Raw genomic sequence first — 24,113 nt, forward strand, 5'->3', positions numbered from 1 at the left:
CATGGAAGTTTAGTTAATTAAACCTTTTCTGGGAAAAAATTCTGGCTATAAATAAATATTTATAAATACTAAATTTATAGATAGACTTTGTGTGTGTGTGTGTGCGCACACACACACACACATGCACATGCCAAACCTTGATTATGAAGAAAACTAGAGGCCCGGTGCACAACATTCATGCACTGGGGGACGAGGGGGGCCCTCAGCCCGGCCTACGTGCTTTAGCAGTCCGGGAGCCCTCAGGGGAATGTCCGACTGATGGCTTAGGCATCCTTAGTGCTGCCACAGAGGCGGGAAAGGCTCCCACCATCGCCGCTGTGCTTGCCAGCCATCAGCTTGGCTTGTGGCTGAGCAGCACTCCCCCTGTGGTAGTATCTGCCCCCTGGTGGTCAGTGTGCATCAGAGCGATGGGTCATTCCACCATTTGGTCAATTTGCATATTACCCTTTTATTATATAGGATGGAAATGATACTACAGACCTAAAGGAACCAGGGGCTCTTCTACAGGGGAAGAAATTTAGGACCAAGGAGGAAGGGTGACCTGCCACTGGCACTGTCCTTTGGTGACAAAACTGCATCTACAATCCCGCTGTCCATGGCTCATAGCTGAAGCCAGTCTATCTACCCACTAAGCTGGTCTGCACAGGATGTAAGTGGAAAGAAGTTTTATTCTTTCTTCCACTATCTCTTCAAACTGTCTTTCTGAACTCCTTTTCTACCCTTGCATGGAAATCTGATAAAGTCCCATCGCTCTCTCTGTCTTTTTAAGTAGCAACAATAGTATTTTTTCAAATTCTTCTTGCTTACTTATTTTAAACTAGAGGCCCAGTGCATGAAATTTGTGCACTCGGGGGGAGGCAGTCCCCCAGTCTGGCCTGTGCCCTCTCACAGTGCAGGAGCCCTGTGATTGATCCCCCAAGGAGGTAGGCCCCGCCCACCCATCTGGGGCTCCTCGATGGATTGCTCCAAAGAGGTAGGCCAGAGCCAGGGGTCCCGCCTCCATGGCAGCCGCAGGGCCATGGGAACCCCGGCGGAAGTTGCATGGAGCAGCCGCCAGGACCTGCATCTGCTGTGCGTGCAGCCATCTTGTGATGGCGTAAAGGCATCATGGTGTGACAGCGTGAGGACCACCTAGGCTTTTATTAGTAAAATTGCCTTTTGTTTACTGTCAAAATTACAAAATATTATCTAATTAAAATTGACTCTCCTGAACTATCTCCCTGAGATCAGGCAGGGCTGTGGAGTTACTAGGTGTACCAGTTAATAATGGGGATTTTTTTCAATAGATGGAGTTATACATATGTTGATATATATGCGATTTGATATGTATGCTATTTTGTTGTATTGACAGCAAGCTTCAAAACTTCATATGTCAAATTTGCTGAAGGTGTTAATATCATAGATATTTTTATGCTTAAAAATGTTGAATTTCATGCCAAAAAAAGAGCATTCGTGAGAAGTTTTAATTCATTACTTTATTTTGAAGAAAAAGTTATCATATACTTTGAGAAACTTATGGTGAACAAGCTCCATCTCAAGATACTTGTGAATGCTGGTTTAAACGCTTTAAAAGTGGTGATTTCAATGTGAAAGACAAAGAACGTCCAGGTCAACCAAAAAAGTTTGAAGACCAACAATTATAAGCATTATTGGATGAAGATGCTTGTCAAACTCAAAAACAACTTGCAGAAAGATTAAACGTTGCTCAGCAAACTATTTCCGATTGTTTACAAGCGATGGGAAAGATTTTAAAGGAAGGAAAATGGGTGCCACATCAACTGAACGAAAGACAAGTGGAAAGCCAAAAAGTCATCAGTAAAATGTTGCTTCAACGGCAAGAAAGAAAGTCTTTTTTGCATCGAATTGTGACTGGCGATGAAAAGTGGATTTTTTTTGAGAATTCCAAACACACAAAATCATGGGTTGATCCAGGTCAACCATCAACATCGACTGCAAGGCCAAATCGCTTCGGAAAGAAGACAATGCTCTGCATTTGGTGGGATCAAGAAGGTGTGGTGTATTATGAGCTTCTAAAATCAGGTGAAACCGTTAATACTGATCGCTACTACCGACAACAAGTAATCAATTTGAACCATGCTTCGATCGTGAAATGACCAAAATGTGCCAGAAGACACAGCAAAGTAATTTTGCTTCATAATGAGACACCATCACACACTTCAAAACCAGTTAAAGACATGTTAAAAGATCTTGCCTGAGAAGGATTAACCCACAGCCATATTCACCAGACCTTGCTCCTTCAGATTGCCACTTGTTCCGATCGATGGCACACTTTCTGAGCAGCACTTCAAAACGTACGAGAAGTGGAAAATTGGGTCTCTGAATGGTTTGCCTCAAAACATGAAAAATTCTATTGGGACAGTATCCACAAATTACCTGAAAAATGAGGGAAATGTGTAGCTAGCGATGGACATTACTTTGAATAAAGCACTTTTGATGTTTCTCTTGAAATTATTGTGTTTTCTTTGATTACAAAATCCGCATTATTAACCGGTACACCTAGTAGCTGCTTCTTCCTTTCCTGTTCCACCTCTGCCCATGATCATACAGTGAATAAGCAGCAGAGGTAGGATTTTTAACTTCATTGGCCTCCAGCCATGGCCTGTTCATAGTCCCCTCCCTCAGTCCCTGATTGCTGGCAGTGCACCCGTGCAGGCAACCCTGCTGGGCAAAGACCCTGTAAAATGACCCACTTCTGGTCCAGGGGAGGGGAGATGCACGCCTCTGCTACATCCCTTCTTTGGGGGTAGAGACTGTTACCATCATAGCCCTCTCTCTCCTTTGAGCTACCACCAGACAGGCATGGCTTCAGCCACAGTCTCTCTTAGTGGGTATCACCATCCTTGAGTCTCCCAAACTCCAGGGCATACATGTTAAGTTCTCCCAGCCATCCCCATGGGAGGGCGGGTATCTCACCGCATACCAATGACTGTCTGTCTGTCACAGTCTTCACCATCTCTTCAACTCCAACCCCAGAGGTGAGCAATGACTGGTTGTCCAATCATTTCACACAAATGGCTTAAGTAATCCCTTTCAGATTTAGAAGTCCTTGGTACCTATTGTTTTTATCTTGGCACTGGGGCTTTGGCCATATCTCTTAGACAATAGTAATAAAGGTCACATTTAGCCCACCCAGTGTGGCTTGGGGGTTGAGCATCAACCTATGAAACAGGTTCACTTCCTAGTCAGGGCACATGCCTAGGGTGGGGGCTCCATCCTCAGTGGGGGACAACAGGAGGCAGCTGATCAATAATTCTCACCATTGATGTTTCTCTCTCTCCCTCTCTCTTCCTCTCTGAAACCAATAAAAATATATCTTCATAAAAAAGAATTACTTAAAATACATAAATAAAAGTCACGTTTAAAATCCTGGTACTGTCTCTGCTGAGTAAAATCACTGAAACAGAAAAATAAAAACCTACTAGGATTATCTCAATATTAAATTACTATTGAGAAATTTTCAAAGATATATTTTCTTAAGAATTCCTGTTAGCTTTATAATGGATTAATACAATAACCATAAACTTTCAGAATTAGGACTTCATTCAAGTATCTATCAGTTGCGAAGATATTTCCAAGTTTTTAGCTGTCTATGCTTGAACAACCTAGTGATGGAAAAATCACCATCTCCTGAAACAGTTTGTTCCCATCTGGGATTGCTTCCACCATCAGGAAGTCATTATATGAAACCAAAAACTGTCTCTTTAAGGTTTCCACACCCTTGATCTTAATTTCATCCCTTGGGATCACACAGAAGAAGTCTAATCCCTCTCTCACGTGAAAGACTTCCAAATACGTGAAGCCGACATCTTCTGATACTGCCTTTTCTAATACCAATTCCTTCAGCCGCTGCCTTTGTAACACAGCTTCTATTGCTCTTGCTATCTTGCTTGTCTCTTTCCTGAAACAGCCCCTATGCTCTACTTGAGGTATAGCATCGAGAATTAAGAGAGGGTGGTCCAATGGCCCAACCAGTAGAAGAGGTGACATCGCCACACTTTTTGATTAATGAAACCTAAGTTAACAATTACTCTGCTGATAGCCATGGTGCACAGCTGATTTATACTATATTCACTGCCGACTAAGTCTTTTCCAGATGTGCCACAGCTAAGATATGACTTCCCCTGTACATACGCTGTTGATTTTAGGGTATAAGCAGTGGCCTTTACATATGTTCTCTTTTTTAAAAAAATCAAACTTCTGAGACCAAGTTCAACTAGCCTAAGATTTTAGAACCCTGATTGGACCATTTAATGTACTCTCTTTAACGTCATATCCCCTCAAGTCTTATAAGAGTGCCTTCAACAGCTTCATCCAAATCACCAATAAAAAGGATTAAAGCAAAAAGACTGAAGACATTTCTAGAACATCTCTCCACTTGACATCAACCTACTAAACAGCATCCCCTTGGTAGCTATTCCAGTAGTTATCAATATGCATAATGACACTCACGTCTCAGTCAGCCAGAGGTGTAGTATGAGTCTTGGCCAGATGCTTTGTTCAAATTCAGATTTCAAGGTTCTCCACCCTTCCCAGCTCCGGAAGTCTGGACACCTTGTTAAAAAAAAAAAAGCAAGTTTGCCATGATGGCTGTTGACTTCTCATGAATAAGTGATGCCGCTCCTGAGGACTCACCAGTCATTGACTTGATAGTACTTTGCAGAACTGAGACCAAGTTCATGATGACAGACCAGAGTGTTTTGAAATTATTTCTCTTCTTTTTTGAAAGTTTGAAGGGTCAGAATTCTCAAACTTCTCCTGTCTTTTAGCCCTTCTTGGGCTCCATGATTTCTCAGATCCTTGAGAGAGGCTCTGTGTGCTCAATTTCAAGTTCCCTCCGTTCTAGGGATTTAATGTATTCAGCTGAGAGACTTCAAATCTCTCATGGAGCTGCTGAGAATTCTCTCTCAGTAGTTGAAACAAATATAACATTAACACAACTAAAGTCACTCATTAGAAACCCAGGATTTGGGTTTCGTGCTGTTGAGCTCTTCTGTGCCCCCCCAGGAGCACTTGTCTCACTGAACATCCTCCAACGCCGTCTGCTCCTCCAAAGAAAGACTCCAGCACCATGTGAAAGCGCTCAGTTACTGATATGGAAACAGATGCTTCTAAAAATACCCTTGGAAATGCATGGACATGAAACACATGCCACATATATTTAGTCATAAAAATAAAAAGTTATAATTTTTATCTAGCAACTAGTTATTTGCAATCAAGTCATACCTGACTTTAAAAAATTAAGACAGATTTAGCTGTCTAGTCCACAAAAGAAGTGTCTATTTATCATTCAACCCCCACAGCTATGTCTATGTCCTGGCACGCTGGCTCCTTACTAAAGCACCCAGCATTATTTTCCTGATTGGTTTAGGGCATATAGTTCTGGGGGCACAGATGTTTCATTTCTGTCTGACTGGAATACCTAAGATGTTGTTTTGGGTTATTCCAAGTAACATATTAAAACAGGTCTTTCCTGGGCAAGATTTAAAACACACACCCACACACACAACCATCAAGGCTTCACCTCTGAAAAATTAATATAAAACCAGGTCTGAAAAAATACCTATAAAGGTGGGGTGATTCTACTCATCTATGGCTATTCAAATGCTAATTTCATTCCAATTAAAGTAACTGAATGCCCTTCCATTAACTAGAGGGGTTTTGTGCTTGGCTTCCACTGCCATCTGGTGGTTGTACTAACATCAAACAAGGAATTTCTTGAATTAGCATTCATTTAGCAGTCTCTGCAGTATCATGATATTGACAAGTCAATACTTCCTGTAAGATCTCTAAAATGGTGGTGCAGAAGAGATTTTACATAAAGTCTTTGTTAACCACGACAAACCATATCTTATTCAAACACATCACTCATATGAACACATTAAATATAATGATTAGCAAATTCATAATGAAAAATATATAAGAAAAAAATTAAGCCCAATCACACCCCAAAATAAGAACAAAATTAAAGAAAGAGACAAGGCCCCTCTAAATATAAACCTGCCTTGTTTTAGTAAAACACCAACAGCCCTGACTGGTTTGGCTCAGTGGATAGAGCGTCGGCCTGCGGACTGAAAGTTCCCAGGTTCGATTCCAGTCAAGGGCATGTACCTTGGTTGCGGGCACATCCCCAGTAGGGAGTGTGCAGGAGGCAGCTGATCGATGTTTCTAACTCTCTATCCCTCTCCCTTCCTCTCTGTAAAAAACCAATAAAATATATTTTTTAAAAAATAAAATAAAATTCTCTTAAAAAAATAAACAAACAAAACAAAAAAAACAACAACACACATCATATAAATATCAGAAAAACAAATTGAAAATTTAGGGGTCAAATCATATTTTACTATTGAGTAATGTTACAAAAATATTTTTCACAAAATTTCTTAAGGTATTAATTTTTATTGGTATGTTTTAGAATTTATGTTTCTCTTTTGTGAAATGCCTTTTTGTCTTTGGTTCTACTGGGTTTTTAGTGTTCATACGGATTAACATGAATATTTTATTATTAAGGACTATATTTGTTATAATTACATTTATTATATAATTTTGGACAACTAATACATGGAATTTCTCTGTATTAAAGACAGAAAAGTTTAGCTCTGGCTGATTTGGCTCAGGGATAGATTGTTGGCCTATAGACTGAAAGGTCCTGGGTTTGATCCTGGTCAAGGGCACATGCCTGGGTTGTGGGCTCAATTGTTCAGGAGGCAGCCGATCAATGATTATCTCTCATCATTGATGTTTCTATCTCTCTCTCCCTCTCTCTTTCTCTCTGAAATCAATAAAAATTAAAAATAAAATTTTTTTAAAGACAGAAAAGTTTTAAGTTTTGGCAAATCAAGGGTATCAACTATTTCCTTATTCCTTTCACTTTTTTATTTTTAAAATAAATTTAGTTATTATTTTGAAAGGTAATACTTTCTTATAGTAAAAAATAAGAAAAGTCTCTTTACTACCTCATCATTTATTATAACCAGTTTCTTGCCACTTTCCAGAAAGAGCCATTGATTTTTAAGTTTAGTAAGCTCTTTCCTCAATCAAAGAAATATTTTTACTGAGCCTTTACATCATTTAATTTTGTTCCCATTTAATTCTTTAAACTACATAGATCTTTACTTTATATCAAGTAAAACTCTTTTTTCAACATGGCAAGTTAGTCTTGCCAGCAACATGTGTGAGTTATACCCTCCGTTCTCTGATTTGGGAGGTTTACTTTAAGACATATTAATACTTTACATAAAGTGCTAGCAGCTGGTTTGGCTCAGTGGCTAGAGTGTAGGCCTGCGGACCAAAGGGTCCTGGATTTGATTCAATTCTGGTCAAGAGCACATACCTTGGTTGCAGGCTCCTCCCTGGCCCAGGCCCTGGTCAGGTTGCAGGCAGGAGGCAATCAATTGATGTGTCTCTTTCACATCGATGTTTCTTTCTATCTTTCCCTTTCTCTCCCACTCTCCCTAAAAATCAATGGAAAAATATACTCGGGTGAGGATTAACTAAAAAAAAGACTTAACATATAATAAGAACCATTTATGAGATATATTTTCCATTGCATTGCTAGCTGAATGCCTATGTCATTACCACGCTGATTTAATTATAAGGTTTAGAATGTTTCAAAATTTACTATTAGATTATGTATAATGTTTAATGTTAAGGAAAGAGTTAGTTCTCCATCATCACTCTTCTTTTTCTAAATAGTTCTGGCTCTTCTTATTCCAAATGAACTTCAGAATAATTTTGTTAGGTTCCTAAAGAATTGGACCAAGTCACTTTAAGAAAAGGACTTTTTGAAAATTATTCTAAATTGTAAATTATTTTGGGAAGAATCATTACCTTTACACATAGATTGTTAGCAGAAAGAGTAGGATTAGTGATAAGCCCTGCCAAAGTTCTTAAGCTGGTGGTTTTTTAAGTAACAAAAGGATAAGAAACTCAAAGGTTGTTTTGTGCTTGCAGTGTGGCAGGAGAGATATGCAGAGAAATCCCCTAATTCAGAATAATTAAAAATGCTGGATAAAATATTTTAAAATATCATTCTAAATGCATCGCTGAATTGGTTGAAAAATAGGAGAAGTCCTCAAAGGCCACAAATAAAAGACAGCACGAATCCAAAGCAAGTCCTGACATTTGCAGGGACACCTTCCTATCCCTGCTGGCTTAGAGCACAGGCTGCATAGGGCCATGTAGGAGTTAGGAGATAAGAATGGGGCCTGAGCAAGGTGGGAAATAGAACTAATGACCTGTGTATAAAGTCATTTTCCCTGAAAGATCACATCCCCACAGTAAGTGATTACGGGTGAAGGGGGTAGCATCACCCTATAGAGAAAAACAGTAGAGATAATTAGCCTACATACTTTTATGAAGAAAAATAAAATAAGGAGAAAAAGTTTTCCTTGAAAATTACAAAATAAGTCCTCCTTCATGTAGGACTAGGTACATCCTATCCTATGTGGAGCAGATAGGATGGCTGACGGTGCTCCCAGGGCAGTGGTACCCCAAGTATCCAGGTATATTCTAAACATACACCTTTCTAGGGGAACAGACCCAAATGGTTACAACAATTTAATTTCCAAAGAACATACACTCACAACTTTAAAAAGAAAATCACAAACCTATGAGAAAGAGATAACAAATGACAGTGAGTTGAAACAGTTAACTGTCAATTTTGATCTACAGAATATCAAATGAGTATGTTTAATATATTTTATAAGAAACTAGAGGCCCGGTGCACAAAAATTTGCAAAAATTTGGGGGGGGTCCCTCGGCCTGGCCTGTGCCCTCTCGCAGTCTGGGACCTCTTGGGGCATGACCACCTGCTGGTTTAGGCCCGCTCCCTGGGGAATTGGGCCTAAGCTGGCAGTCAGACATCACTCTGGCAGCCGGGGAGCCCTCTGGGGATGTCCACTTGCCAGCAGGGAGCAGGCCTAAGCTGCAGTTGGACATCCTTAGCGCTGCTGAGGAGGCGGGAGAGGCTCCTACCACCACCGTTGTACTGGCAGCTGGCAGCCTGGCTTGTGGCTGAGCAGAGCTCCTCCAGTGGGAGCGCACTGACCACCAGAGGGCAGCTCCTGCATTGAGCGTCTGCCCCCTGGTGGTCAGTGTGTGTCATAGTGACCAGTCATCCCCAGTCTTTCTGCTGTTAGGGTCAATTTGCATATTACCCTTTTATTATATAGGATAGAGGCCTGGTGCATGGGTGGTGGCCGGCTGGTTTGCCCTGAAGGGTGTCTCGAATCAGGGTGGGAGTCCCGCTGGGGTGCCTGGCCAGCCTGGGTGAGGGGCTGATGGCTGTTTGCAGGCTGGTCAAACCCCCCCAATGAGGACCCTCACCCCATGGAGGTTTGGCCAGCCAGGGTGAGGGGCTGATGGCTGTTTTCAGGCTGGCCACACCCCCTTTAAGGTGGGGGGTCCCCACTGGGGTGCCTGGCCAGTCTGGGTGAGGGGCTGAGGGCTGTTTTCAGGCTGGCCAAGCTCCCCGGCAACATAAGCTCCCAGCCTCTCCTTTTTTTCTTTTTTATTCCGGGATTTATTTACCTTTTATAATTGAAACTTTGTTGCCTTCAGTGGAACTCAGAGCCAGCTCCTACTCGCTCCAGCTCCATGGCCACAGCCGGCTGAAAGCAGGTATCTGGGGTTTATTTATCTTCTATAATTGAAACTTTGTTGCTTTGAGTGGAGCTCAGAGCCAGCCAGGAAGCTTGGCTTCCTCCATCACTGGAAGCCCAAGCCTCCTGCTCGCTTCAGCTCTGTGGCTGCCAGCTGCCATCTTGGTTGGGTTAATTTGCATATAGTCGCTCTGATTGGCTGGTGGGTGTGGCTTAAGGCATAGCAAAGGTTCAGTCAATTTGCATGTTTGTCTTTTATTAGATTAGATAAGAGTGGGACCTGGCTGGTGTGCCTCAGTGGTTGAACTGGCCTAGGTGGGTGCCAGTGGGGGCCCGATCGCCCCACCCAGGCTGCGACAGGGAACTGGGGGTAGGTGGGTACTCGAGCACCGTGATTCAGGCGGGGGGGCACACAGGGGCCTGGGGGCCCAGGTGCTGCCCAGGGCCCAGAGATCAGCTCGGACCTGCCCTTCCACACCAGACGCTAGCACTTCGATTGCTGGCCAGGCCTAGGGACCGCACCTGAGCACAAATTTCTGCACTGGGCCTCTAGTATATATATAAAAGAAACAAGAGAGGGTAAATAACAAAGAGACAAAAGATATCACAAGTAACCTAGATCTTTGAAAAAGAACCAAAGAGAAATCCTAGAAAAAGTAATTTCTAATAATTGACATTAAAAACTCAGTGTCAGGGTCTGGTTCAAGATGGCAACGTAAGAAGCTCCTCCCATGACACCAAACCTACAGCTACATATGAAACCATTCCTTCGGAAAGAAACTACCTGAGTGACCCCTAGACATTGGGTAAACAAGAAAATAGCCCACATCAAAATAGATAGGAGATGGTGAGAAACAATCCCACTATAAACCTCACTCCCCCTATAACAACATACAACCAAAAGGGTTCTCACAATTCCAAGCTTCTCCCTGAAGAGTACAGGGTATAGACCCCAGAGGATTAAAAGAGTAAGTGGATGCTGCACGGACACGCTCCCAGGAACAAACTGGTATTACAACTAAAATACAGAAAAACTTCCTGAATAATCAATGGAAAACTCGCAGGAGAGAACCCCGATACCCGAGGACTGAACATGGAGACCACATAGAGACTGGCAGGAGGGGCAAAGGCACAAAAGGGCTGGCCCAGCACCCACAGATGGCAACTGAAGTCAGGTGTGGGGGTTACCACTGAGAACTCTGGGATCTAATCCTCAAGCTGGGCCCCCCAGCAGAGAGCATCAAAACTGAGGAGGGTACCCACATAACATCTAGCTGTGAAAAGCAGTGGGGTGCTGTCTGCCAGGGAGGAACAGCTGAAAATTCAGGCACCCTCTTAAAGGGCCAAGGGCCAACACACAAAATTCCTTGTGGAGCCACCCACCTTGTGCTCCAGCAGAGGGAAGGTGAAGTGGACTGGAACTGTGAGAGCAGAACCCTGGACTGGAGACTCGGCAGACAGAGCTCAGAAGGAAGTCACCCCAAGTTTCCCAGGCTGAGTCATTCCCTCACACAGCAGAGAACATCTTTCCCACATAGACATGTGCCTTGCCTGGGGGGAGACAGTTGACACACCCTATTGGAAAACACCTTGCCCTCAGCCGCTTAAGAGATTAAAAGTAACAATTAGCCTCCAGGCAGAAGAAACTGCCCCACCCTGTTGAAAAAAATTCTCACCACACCTGAGGACAATTGCCTGGGGGCAATTCAAGTTGGAATCCTATCAGTTTCTGGAGCTTTGAGTCTTTGTCTGATCTAATCAGTCAGAAACAGCCTTTAACACTGTCCTGCACTAGAGATAGAGAAGTGTAGAGGATCTACCTAATACATAGTCACAAACCCAAACAGAAAGCCAAAATGAGGAGACAAAGAAACAACCCCCAAATGAAATTCTCCAGAAGAAAAGATAAATGAAGCAGAGATAAGAAATTTATCTGAAACAGAGTTCAGAGTAATGGGGATTGAGACCCCACATCTAGTGCCCCAACTTTTAAGACCTCCACCTGAGAGATGGGCAACCAAAACTTCTTGTTTGGAGCTTTTTAAAATATATTTTTATTGATTTCAGACAGGAAGGAAGTGAGAGAGAGAGAAACATCAGTGGTGAGAGAGAATCATTGATCGGCTGCCTCCTGCCCACCCCATACCAGGATCAAACCTGTAACCTGGGCATGTGTCCTGACCAGGAATTGAACTGTGACCCCCTGGTTCATAGGTCGATGTTCAACCACTGACCCATGCTGGCTGGGCCAAAACTTCTAGTTTTAAAAGCCAGTGAAGCTTGCTCCTACAAGACCTACAAGGCTATAGGGAACTAAGAGACAGTTCTTAAAGGATTTGCACAGACTCACCATGGCTATCCCCAGGGCACAACACAGAACCAGCAAACTAAAACCTGTCTGGTTTTACTGTGCAAGAGGCCTATTTGCATATCTTAACAGCTGTAACCTGAGGGGTAGGCTTCTGATTCAACACACATCAAGGGCTGACTGCATCACTCTCCTGAGACTAGGGAGGTGGCTGGCTGGCTTCTTCATGCTCCTTCTGCCTCACTTCAGCTCGCTGGTATCTCCCAGAAGGAGCTTGTGTACATGGCTGAGGCCCCAGTTTTTGAGGCTGTTGCTCAGGGGATGCCCCCTTATCACCGGGCTTCAGTGGCCACTAAGGCTTACATTCACTGACTCCACATGACTATAACAAAGGAAAGCAGAAGAAAGGATTGATCAGTGATGCAAAGACCAGGAGCAGTGGAATTCATCCAATCACAAAAGCAAAAAGAAAAAAAAATGAAGGTAACTTAGGGGACACCATCAAGTGGACCAATATTTGTATGATAGGGGTCCCAGAAGGAGAAAAAAGAATGGAATAGAAAATTTATTTGAAGGTAACCACAGTCCCATCTTATCCATAAACATAAATACAATGATTCCAAACAAAATGTTTTAAAAGACAAGTTTGGTTTCTTCTAGAAATGTAAGATTGGTTCAACATTAGAAAATGTATTAATGCAATCACCTCATTAAAAAATTACAAGAAAAACCCTCATTTCATTAGAGGCAGTAAAGACATTTAATAAAAGTCAACATTCATCAATGATTTTAAAAAATTTCTTTTAAACTTAGCAAACCAGAAATAAAAATAGAAAACTTCCCTAACCCAATAAACAACAGCAAAGGCATAAAAATGTCAAACACACATGCTGAAATTTTAAGAGCATTCCTTTAAAATCAAGACACAGATGTCTACTACTATCACTCTATTCAACATTGTTGTAGAGGTCCTAAACATTCTCACACCGAGACACACATATAGGTACAGGAATTGGAAAAGAAGAAATAAAGCTTCTATAGATGATGCAATTGTTTAAGGTGAAAACCCCCTACAATCTACAAATTATTTTAAATTATAAAAAGTAATCACATTATTTAATACTAGAGGCCCGGTGCACGAAATCCGTGCATGGGTGTGTGTGTCCCTCATCCCAGCCTGCACCCTCTCCAATCTGGTACCCCTTGAGGGATGTCTGACTGCCCATTTAGGCCCAATCCTGGGACTGCTGGCTCCCAACCGCTCGCCTGCCTGCCTGCCTGTCTGAGTGCGCCTAACCACTTCTGTGTGCCAGCCTGATCACCCCCTAACCACTCCCCTGCCAGCCTGACCGATGCCTAACTGCTCCCCTGCTGGCACGATTGCCCTCCCCTGCAGGCCTGGTTGCCCCTAACTGCCCTCCTCTACAGGCCTGGTCACTCCCAACTGCCCTTCCCTGCAGGCCTGGTCCCTCCTAACTGCCCTCCCCTGCAGGCCTGGTCCCTCCTAACTGCCCTCCCCTGCAGGCCATCTTATGGTGGCCATCTTGTGTGTTGGAGTGAGGGTCAATTTGCATATTACCTCTTTATTATATAGGATCAGTTGGATATTAAATTGGATCCCTAGCACCCAACATAAACAAGAGACAACCCCACATGGATTAAGTATTTAAAATGAAATAAATATGCACTGCTTCTCTGCAAAATCTTACTTATGATCCTAATGAGACTATTGGAGTGGGACAAGGAGTTAGGTAAGAAAACAGCTCACTTCTCACTCTCCACATCTTACAGAATGTATTAGTTTTCTCTCACTGCCATAACAAATTAACACAAACTGAACTGCTTAAAACAACACAAGTTTAGCCCAGCCTGTGTGGTTTAGTAGTTGAGCATCAACCCATGAACCAAGAGGTCACCAGTTCCATTCCTGGTCAGGGCACACGCCCAGACTGTGGGCTTGATCCCCAGTAGGGGTGTGCAAGAGGCAGCCACTCAATGCTTCTCTCTCATTGACGTTCCCATCTCTCTATCCCTCTCTCTCTAAAATCAATAAAAAATATAAAAAGCAAACAAACAAAAACCCCACAAGTTTATTATCTTGGCTGTCTAGGTCAGAAGTCTGCCATGAGTCTCACTGGGCTAAACTCAAAGCATCAAAGGGGCTGTGTTCTCTTCTGGAGACTCTAGGGGAGAATCTGCTTGCATGCTCATTCAGGTTGTTGGCAGAATCCAGCTCCATGCATTTGTACAAATGAAGTCCCTGTTTCCTTGCTGGCTGTCAGCTGAGGGCCATTCCCACCTTGAAGAGGAGGCTGTTGGTATTCTTTAGTTTCAAATTCTTCCTTCATCTTCAATGCTAGCAAGTAAGGTTTTGTCCCTCTTCTGCTTTCTCTTCTGCCACATCTCTAAGTCTTCTGCCTTCCCCTTCCATTTTTATCTCCTCATAACATGGTCCCTCTTACTATGCACCTCTAAATGCACCTCTTACTATGTAATGGGACATGTTCACAGGTTCTGGGATTAGGATGTGGACATCTTTGGGGAATCATTAATCTGCCTAACATATTGGGAAACTGAGGTTGTTCCATGTTTGCACCACTACTGTATGTAGCTTGGACATCCTTATATATTGCCTCAGTCCCAGCCCCAGCAAGCAAGAGTGGAAAGGAGACTAGGTAGAAAATATCCCCTATCTTTTTCTCATGTCTTTCTGCTTGCCTTTGCTTAACTATTGAGTTTTCCTTATCAGGATGTGTGAAGTTGAAGCAGACAGGAAGATAAAGAATTTAGAACTGGTTTCCTGACACCAAGCCTAATCCAATAATTGGAACACATGCTTCCCCGTGTTCTTGAATCACCCAGAGTTTAGGGAGGATACATAAAGGGGAGAACAGAAAAGAGTAAGGTGGGAGCAAAGATGTCAAGCCACTAAAAACAAAACAAAACAAACCCCCAAAACACAACAGCATATTCACTCCTTCCTTTAGAACTCAATTCAAGAAGTTTCCATGCCTGGGTGGTGGTAAACAAGAGGAAGAATCTAACTCATGAGAGTCATTGATTGGATGTCACTATGTACCACACAGTGCTAGATGATTCCACAAACCTTTCTGAACTCTTTAAACTAACCTGTATGAACTCGGTCTCTGTGGCGCAATCGGTTAGCACCTTCGGCTGTTAAACTAACCTGTGTGGTACATGAGTATAGGTGTTAGCCTGCAAATGAGGAACCGTGGGCTCAGAGAGGTGCTCATTTACCAAAGGGAACATGTGTCAGAGATGGATCTAATCCTAGGTCAGCTGATTGCTCCAGCTCAAGGAAATGTCCTCTCCTTATCTTTGTAAGCAAGAAGGCAACATTAGGTTTGTTATAATCCCCACACTGTACCCTTAAAAATCTTTAAATGACACTCCTCGAGGTGCTATCCTCCTTCCCCAACCTCTCTCTCCCCCATATGTTAAAGTGACTGCCTAACGAAGGTCTTAGAGTTATTTACCTTCTTGTGATCATTATACATTTACTTCTTCTGGGTGCTCATGTTCACCACTGTCCCCACGTTGATGTTATGTTTCAGGCTAGCCCTTGGGTGCTGACCACTAGACTATAGGATTTAATTTTTTCTTTCCTTCCTTCCTTTCTTTTTTTTTCCAGCAATAAGCTTCAAAGAAACAAAAAAAAAAGGGGGGGCTGGAATGTGATCTCTGCATGAGTCTCTGCTGGGTCTTACAGGAGCAAGGACACCCAGGTATCACCATGCAGCCTGTCCCACTGCAGTCTCTACCCCTTCCATGAGTTATGGTTATCAGCAAAAAGCCAGTAAATGACCTTCGCTTTTTGTGGTAATAATTGATCAATTCTAAAATTTCAGCATAAAATCCCAACTCTGTACCACAGATACAATCTGCTTCTGCCTGTATCTTCTGCTGCATCTCGGGCCACTTATACCCCTCAGGGTGCTCCAGCCAGTGTATACTGGCCAAGGCCTGCTTCTGAGCCCTTAAAATGTGACCAGTCGAAAGGCGCCCTAGATGGTTTGGCTCAATGGATAGAGCATCGGCCTGCAGACTAAAGGGTCCCAGGTTTGATTCCGGCCAAGGGCACATGTCTGGGTTGTAGGCTCAATCCCCAGTAGGGGGCATGCAGGAGTCAGCCAATCAATGATTCTCTCTCATCATTGATGTTTCTATCTCTGTCTCCCTTCCTCTCTAAAATCAATAAAATATATTTCAAAAAAAATAATAAAACTTGACCAGTCGAAATGAGATGTGCCAGAAATATAAAATATACACCGGCCTTCTAAGACTTAGTAGGAATAAATGAATGAAAAATATATCAGGAATTTTATATTAACTACATGTTGAAATAATACTTAGCCCATGTTGAGTGACTATTAAAATTAATGTTTCTTTTCACTTTTGTAAGTAACATTCCGACAATTTAAAATTGCATTCATGGTTCGTGCTCTACTTCTGCAGGACAGTGTTGTGCCCAGAATTCAAAGTTCCCAAGACCCCCAGGGAGCCAGTCAGTCCGATGCAAAAGCAAAGAGTCATTTATTTCAAACCTAGGTTTGGCTCCCCTGCCACACTCACCGATGCAACGGTAAGCTCCAGTGGCCAAGAGAGAGACGCCTGATGGGACCGGGGGTTTTAAAGGGGGGTGGAGTGAGGGCAGGAGAGGGGACTGTGGGCCCCGCTGATTGGCCAGGCGCAAGTCGGTCATAGTGATGGCGTGCACTTCCCTTGATTATTATTGGTTAGTCCAGACAAATCCTGGGTGTGGCTAGCAGCGGCTTCTTCCCGTGAGGAAGCACATGGTACCGTCCCAAAATGGAGGACCCAAGGCAAGATGGAGGGCGCACGTGGCTCTGTCCCAAGATGGAGGACCCAAGGCAAGATGGAGGGCGAAGTCCTTGTCCGGTTCCTGCTGCTGCTGCTCGAACTCACCACAAGGCAGGATGGCCCTCCCGCACAGCACCCGCGGCTGGCCTGCGGGCAGACTGGGACTCCAGCGCGTCTGGGCAGCACAGGCCCAGCAAACGGGGTGCGGCCGCTGGAGTGGCCCAGCTCTGGAGGAGCGGCATCCGCTCGGAGCAGGCCCGGCCATGGGGCCGGTGCACTGCAGCATGGCGGCCTCCCCGAGCTAGGGCACGCGCCCCACTCCGCTGCCTCCGCTGCTGCACTGGGCCCGGTCCGGAGGGCAGCGGGCGGGTGGCAGCCCACGCCGGGCTCCCGCCGTGGGCTGGGGAGCCAATGCCCCCCCCCCATGGGGCCCAGCGGCTGGCCCACGCAGGCCCCGGCCCCCCCGACCGGGCCCCAAGGGCCGCATGGACCCCCGGCCCCAGCGCGGGCAAGCGGGGAGCCGACCATGGGGGAAGGGAGGGAAGAGCCAGGCGGTGAGGCCTTCCGCTCCCATGACCTCCCCCGTGGTCGGTCGCCGCCCGGCCCCACCCCTCGGCCCGCCGCCGGCCACCACGCAGCCGGTCCGGACACTCGGACCCGCTCCGGGGAGGCCGGCGGCCGCGGAGGGATCCCAGAGCCCAGCGGCCAGACTCCTCCTCCCGCACCGCCCGGAGAGGCGGGCGGCGCGCCTTTCAGACAGCACTGCTGTCACCGTGCCGTCCACTGCGCCCTTCTCGGGGCTCACACTCTATCTGGACAGGCAGTGTCCACGTGCTACCTGCCCAGTGTCTTTCTCGCCCGACTAGCGAGTAAGACACGAACCGTGCCTGTCTCCTTCGCACCTGGCCCAGGCATTTAGGACACTGCCTGAGCACAGTAAGTACTTAGTAAATATATACTTTTTATGAATGACCTTACTCTTCCTCATCTGGAGATGGTGAGCTCTGTCTGTCCTCCCCAGAACACGAGGTCTCAAGGCCTTTGGGCTACACGCGCAGCTCAGAGCTGACCATGCGCGCCCGACACTGGGAGGAAAGGTGCAGCCACACTGAACCCCTCCTTCTCCGCGGAAAGAACTGCGCGCGCAGAAGAGCTCCTTCCGCCTTGGAGCCCCGCCCCACTGCCAATCACTGCGCACTTCTCCCTTCAGCCACACGGCGGCGTCTCGCGAGCGCGCGGTGGCTGATGGTACAGCCCGCCCCCCCCCTGCGCCCTGCGGACAGTGGACCCTCCCAGCGGTAGAAAAGCATTGTGGGAAGGCAGCGCGGCCTTTCTGGTCTCCGCGCTCGGGGTGGTGCTAGGCTGCGCCTGCGGCTCCTGCATGGCGGGGGCTCCGTGTATGCGACCGCGGGGCTTCTGTGGGCCGGGGCGGGGTCCGGCCGGGCCCCTGAGCCCACTGTCGCGCCCGCGGCGGCCCGGTCGGGTCCGGGCCCCGAATACGTGAACGGCAGCGCCTGGGCCTGACTTCAGCCACGTTGCACCCCAGGAGGCCCCGAAGCGGACCTCGGTCTGCGACCCCGCCGGGAAATGGGGAGATGGGTTGGAGTGCATTTGAGTGTATTGGTCATGGACTGGATGCCGGGAGTTTTTGATATAAACGCGGAGCTTCTGTGAAAGGGAACGGCCTCACCTAAGCCCACCCATGTCACGCGGGGAATCGGTCAGCGTAGAGGAGCCAGGTAAGGTTTAGGGCCTGACACCGGGTCCAGGTGCAGAACCGGCGGAAGTCGAACGAGTATCGCCGACTGAGCAGGTGAGTTTTCATCTTCCTGTAAGAAAAAAGGCTAGTTGCGTTGAAGTTCTAAGAGTTTGAAACTCTTAAAACACTTTGCATTTCCGTTTTCAGTATCCTGTCGCATTGTGAGTTGCGAGAGAAAGTCTAGAGCTGGGATTAGTTCTTCGTTCTCGTCCCATCTCGAATGAGCAGTTCTCCCCGCGGGGTGATTTAGGGGCAGCAGCCTCGTGCCAGAGACCAGCAGTCTCTGCAGCGACTCATGTAGCCTTTGTGTTGCCCATTCACTTTTGGAAACTAGTGAATGTGGTGTCAAAAAAGGCGTAAACTACACACTTTGCAGCCCTTTCCTGCCCTTGAATTTGATGTCTTTGGTGGAGGAGCTGTGTAAGTAACAGTTCATACTTGTACATCAGTTTGCACGTGTGATCTTGAGTCTGCCAGCATTAAGTGTAGAGTTTCTCATAACCATTTTTTGTTTGTTTGTTTAGGGGAAGGATGGATGCATGAAGCATAGGCTGCTGCTACGTGAAGACTACCTGGGAGCACAAGTGACCTAAGGTAAGGTGATGTAGAAGTTATATTTGTTGTCTATTAAGATGCTTTGCTTGTACGTGATGTTTGGATTTTCTTAAGTTTTTCAAGATTTGCTTGTTATAATATTCACCTATTAAAATAACTCACCAGTGGAATACTTTTCAGGCAATATAAATACTTCCAATAAAAAGATTAAAGTATTTAAAAAATAAAAGCAGTTCTTTGTGATGGGAATCTTACCACCTTTCTATACTGGGGTGTCTTGTGGGTATTAGTTTAAATTGGATATTAATGGCTTATTAGTATTAGTACTGCACATCAGTAATTAGGTGAAGTTAATGGTAAATGGGATAGCCTGTTTCCAGCTTATTTTTGAAATCTTAAGATGTTTTTGTGTAGTAGTAGAATTTATATATTTTTATTGATTTCAGAGAGAGAAACATCAGTGATGAGAGAAAATCATTGGCTGCCTCCTGCACACCCCACACTGGGGATCGAGCCTGCAAGCCAGGCATGTCCCCTGATGGGGAATTGAACCATGACGACCTGGTTCATAGGTTGATGCTGAGCCACACTGGCTGGGCAGTAGTAGTAGAATTTAAAAAAAACAAAACACGTCAAATGTCAGGTGTGTTTTATGTTGACATTTAAATCTGACTCCAGAAACTCAGTGCAGAACCAGGCATTGAGAATAGTAATTAAATTAAGGTCTGATGCGTGTAAATATTTGCTTGTAAAATTTAGCGCTTTTTTTCCTTTTAGGATGCCCTTGGTGAAGAATTTGAAAACTTGATCTTCACAGGAGTTGCCCGGATCATTTAAAATTTTCAAGAGTCTGAGGAAGACCAAAACTATCTCTGGACAGTTCATAAATATACATTTAACACGATGGGTCTGTGAATAAACATTTAAATATGCTTCCTGGAGGTCTGTGTACTCTGTGACTGCCAGAAAATAGCATTCCTTTACAGAAAAGTCAGAGGGTTTCTCTCCTCCCCCAGCAACTTCAGAACTTGCATTAAGCTTAATATTCAGTGCTATATAGGGAAGGCTTATGTTGGGCCTGAGGGAAAATGTGCTTTCTTCCAGTGTCTCATGAACGAAACTAGACTGGTTGGTTTGTAGGGTATGGGTGTGCTTTTATGTTGTCACTGCATTAAATTTTTCTTTTACTAGATTGTAAACTTCAAGTTGGCATATCTTCTGCTTTCACTTTGCAGGAAAATACAAATGTGTTCATAAATTCAGAAAAATTATTGAAAGCACTGTACTAGGAGCTGGGAATATGATGAGCAAAATAGTCCCTCCCTTTAGAAGATTCCAAGCAAATGAATGTCATCAGAAATGTAGAACTTTGTGAGACAAATCCCATGTAAAGTAGAATTGGACCAAGTCGGGGAAACCTGCCTGAGAAGAGTTGGGACTAAGGGTAGGTGACAGTTTTGCAAGGCATGTGCAGAGGCCTTGAGCTAGAAAAAGTATGACCATAAGTTCATATTTGTTCCTTTCCCTCTCTAGTTCCCTGATTTAGACAAGGAGTGCATAATGAGACATGTTAGATGGCCATCATGAGAGCTCAGGATGTTACAAATTGAGGTTGCAAGGATACAGGTGGGCCAATTGGAGGCTACTACAGTAGTCTAGATAAGAGATGACCACCTGGGGTCAATGTGGCAAAAATAATAAAGGGCGCTAACCGGTTTGGCTCAGCGGATAGAGCGTCGGCCTGGGGACTCACGGGTCCCAGGTTCGATTCCGGTCAAGGGCATGTACCTTGGTTGCGGGCACGTACCCAGTAGGGAGTGTGCAGGAGGCAGCTGATTGATGTTTCTCTCTTATCGATGTTTCTAACTCTATCTCTCTCCCTTCCTCTCTGTAAAAATCAATAAAATATATTTTAAAAAAAATAATGATAAAGGGATAAATCAGCTACAGAGAGCAAAGGTGACGGGATTTGGTAATCAGAGGGGGTGTCCGTATGATTACCAGGTGTGTAGACAAGCACAGTAATGAAGGCCCTAAATCTAGCTGGGAAGCAACATTTTAAACTAGTTGGGTCTCTTGGAAGACACTGGCCTGTTGAAGCTACAGAAGTAGTCATGGGCATAAAAGAACCACCCGGGGAAGAGGTGTAAGGGGTAGGGTAAAAGATGGCTTGCATTAGTGTTTTATTTTCATGTAAGGTACATTGCTGGGGGGAAAGGTCTGAAATAGTCTGGGGAGAGTCAACCAGGCAGACTGGAGGGACCATTTGAGGTTGAGGGTGGTCATGAATAGACCCACAAAAATCTTTTTTTCCTGAAAACAAGACAAGGACACTAGAAATTAAAATCAATGCTTTCAAATAAAACTTTACATTTGTAAATAACCAGTGGAACTTAATGCCACAAAATACAGCATTACAAAGAACATTTATGTGAGTAAAAATATCTAGTGTGAAAAGTGATGTGGCCTCCTTTATGCATCTGCACAGGTGGAGGTCCACCTAGAGGGGGAGAGCTCTTCGTCCCACTTGTACTATTGCACAGCTGGCCAGCTGCGGTCCCAGGAGTCCAGAAACACCTGGCTTGGGTTGTGGATGCGGCACGAGTTTTTACAAGACGACTATCCTTCCAGTTACTACAAAAAAAAAAAAAAGGCTCTTCAGCACAAATACACTGTAGTTAAACCTTTTAAAAGGAGCAACAGACTCGATTTTCTTCTGAAGAAACACTTGGAGGTCCAAGATACTTGAATAATTACAATTCACAGTTTCAAAGTAAAGGCAGCACACACCCTTCCCACCCCCTCTTCATCCCCCATTCCAAGCCTTTCACTGGGATCAAGTCTCTATCTTGAGGCGTGAAGCTTGGATAGTTTTTATTGTTTTTGCTATATGTTTTCCAGCCAGATTGCTTGTAGATGTCTGAGATTTTTCTTCAATCAGGCTATCTTTAGACCCATTTCTCCTCTGGAAGAAAAATAGTAAGACTCAGAGGAAAATACAGCCACGTTAATTACTTAACTCATACATCAGAAATTAATGTTTTCTTATATTTAAAACCTCTTCCACTTCCCAACAAGTGTTGATCCTAACAGTGCTTTCCAATTAACTTCCTCCATGCAAATCTCCCTCTCAGAATCTGTTTCTAGGGAACATAACCTAAAGCACAGGTTTCCTCTGTTCTTATTCAAGACGTTGGCAAAAATGAATTTGAACAAATGAAAGGCAATGCATGATGAATACAGCTTGAGTCAGGGTTCTTAGACTGTCGGTGAACTCCAAGGAAATATACAAAACAGTGTAAGTGCTAACATGCATTTTTATGTTACATTGGCTTTTCAAAGAGATTCACAATCCAAAAGACTGAAAAACACAGCACTGCAAACAACAGGCTGTCACTGATCCATTGTAAACATCAACTTTGTTTTTAGAGTGGTTGTTTAACCAGATATAAATCCACACAATCATCTTACACAGCCTGCATTTGTTTTCTATCTTATTAAAAAAATAGACCATGAAAGGTGGTATCAAACACGTTGCTGAAATGTTTGCTACAGAGCTCCCTTGATATATCTATGTAATTCAGCTGAGTGTTAAATTAATTTTGTTAATGCAGTTAGATTCTGTACTATGTCCTTGAATTCTCTTTTAACCACATTTTTAAAACATTTCCAGAACAAAAGTAATTCTCTTTAATGGAGAAGACAGAAATAAAACAGGACTGAATAATTCTCTTCTCTGCCATTAGTTAATAATAGAATATCTGTCACCTGCAAGTCTGCTACTTTCTCCTTGTTTCTCTGGCTCAAAAAATATCTAAAAGTTATATGGTGAAGCCACTGTGTGTTGTTGTTTTTTTATTCTGGCTCCAAACAATCTCAACAATCCTTGTTAGCCTTGGCTTTGCCCCAGGCCTCAGATCATTTTAGACCTTGCACTATCTCTAGCTCTCGCTCCTAACATAACTCTTCCCAGGTTGGGCCTTGCCTTGATCATCCACTCCCTCCTTCCTCCTCCTTCCATGGTTTGTACATGTTCTTTTAAAACATAGAATCTCAGAGTGAAGCTAAAGATTCATTTTCCCACCTTCCAAAAGAAATTTCAGGAAAAGTGCTTCTCAAGATTGCCACCAGTAAAATACCTTAAAACTTTATTGTTACCAACCTGATGAACTGTGGAGCCACCAGAACCCTGCGCATCTGAAGAGCGGGTCACGGGAAGTGGAGGTACAAGATCCGTTTTTGAACTGCAGAGAGGGAGTTTTAGAATTAAATTCTGACAATCACAATTCGAGTTGAAAAAAGGCTGCAGCATAGAACACGTTTTCTATATCTTTGTATTATCTTTGTATTCCACCAGAGTGCTTCCCGTAGAGAGGTGTTGAATAAATGTTTCTAAATTAAGTTGGACAGGTTAAGTAATTTGCCCAAAATCAAAGCAAATAAATAGAAGGACCAAGAATAAAACATAATGATGTCTCGTTCCCCTATGCTGTTCTGACATGTTGTATAAATGGCTTTTTGATCTGTTTCTAAAGAAACATTTATTAACCATTTGTACTTTTAAAATAAACCTATGGTACTATTGGCAGCCATTATCTACATTTTGCAAACAAAACAAAAAATAAGCAAAACCTGGCCTCTACCTCTCTCCACTGGGCTAGCCTATCTCCCAATCTACACTAATAAAAGAGAAAAATGGTAATTGGTGTACGGCGATACCATTTTCATTGGCTAATCAGGGCTATATGCAAATTAACTGCCAACAAGATGGCGGCTAATTTGCATACGTAGGCACAATGCAGGGAGGCGAAAGGGAAAGCAGGAAGAAGCCCCCTGCCACTGACAGTGATGGGAAACTCAGGGGGGAGCTAAGAGCTGGGGGGAAGGGGAAAGGCGGCCCTGGGGCCGCCTTTGCCCTGCCCCCCAGCCATGATCGGAGAATCAGGGCCTTTGCCGCCCTGGCCAGTGATAGCAGGAAGTAGGGGTGGAGCCAGTGATGGGAGCTGGGCACGGATGAAGCTGGCAGTCC

At 44.3% G+C, this 24,113-nt stretch overlaps 1 protein-coding gene, 2 long non-coding RNA genes and 1 other non-coding gene across 13 annotated transcripts in view; 2 read left to right on the forward strand and 2 right to left on the reverse strand.

The window, feature by feature from the left end:
• The window catches only part of LOC118656702, a 72,125-nt gene extending 54,207 nt beyond the window's left edge, over positions 1-17,918 (reverse strand). The window contains exons 1-2 of one of the 2 annotated variants that reach the window (XR_004967664.1): positions 17,749-17,918; positions 4,471-4,572 (exon numbers count right to left, since the gene is read on the reverse strand). This is a non-coding gene — a long non-coding RNA (uncharacterized LOC118656702). Of the gene's footprint in view, positions 1-4,470; positions 4,573-4,653; positions 4,855-17,748 lie in introns of those variants that run through there. The other variant, XR_004967665.1, reaches the window with a different exon arrangement.
• LOC118656701 lies at positions 17,692-20,017 on the forward strand. The gene is made up of 5 exons (XR_004967663.1): positions 17,692-17,706; positions 17,792-18,583; positions 18,677-18,949; positions 19,054-19,123; positions 19,862-20,017. It is a non-coding gene; the product is annotated as an uncharacterized LOC118656701 (long non-coding RNA).
• Positions 18,829-18,962, forward strand: LOC118657188. The gene has a single exon (XR_004967913.1). It is a non-coding gene; the product is annotated as a small nucleolar RNA SNORA13 (small nucleolar RNA).
• A 1,401-nt stretch (positions 20,018-21,418) lies between the features above and the next one.
• Positions 21,419-24,113, reverse strand: part of EPB41L4A (erythrocyte membrane protein band 4.1 like 4A) — a 214,602-nt gene continuing 211,907 nt past the window's right edge. For all 9 annotated transcript variants that reach the window (XM_036310756.1, XM_036310760.1, XM_036310755.1 and 6 more), the window contains 2 exons: positions 23,247-23,328; positions 21,419-22,049 (listed from right to left, as the gene is read on the reverse strand). In XM_036310756.1, the coding sequence (XP_036166649.1) occupies positions 21,921-22,049; positions 23,247-23,328 (211 nt within the window). In that variant the 3' untranslated portion in view covers positions 21,419-21,920. The remainder of the gene's footprint in view (positions 22,050-23,246; positions 23,329-24,113) is intronic.

Source organism: Myotis myotis, unplaced genomic scaffold, assembly GCF_014108235.1.
Source record: "Myotis myotis isolate mMyoMyo1 unplaced genomic scaffold, mMyoMyo1.p scaffold_m19_p_5, whole genome shotgun sequence".
NCBI classification, from domain to species: Eukaryota; Metazoa; Chordata; class Mammalia; order Chiroptera; family Vespertilionidae; genus Myotis; species Myotis myotis.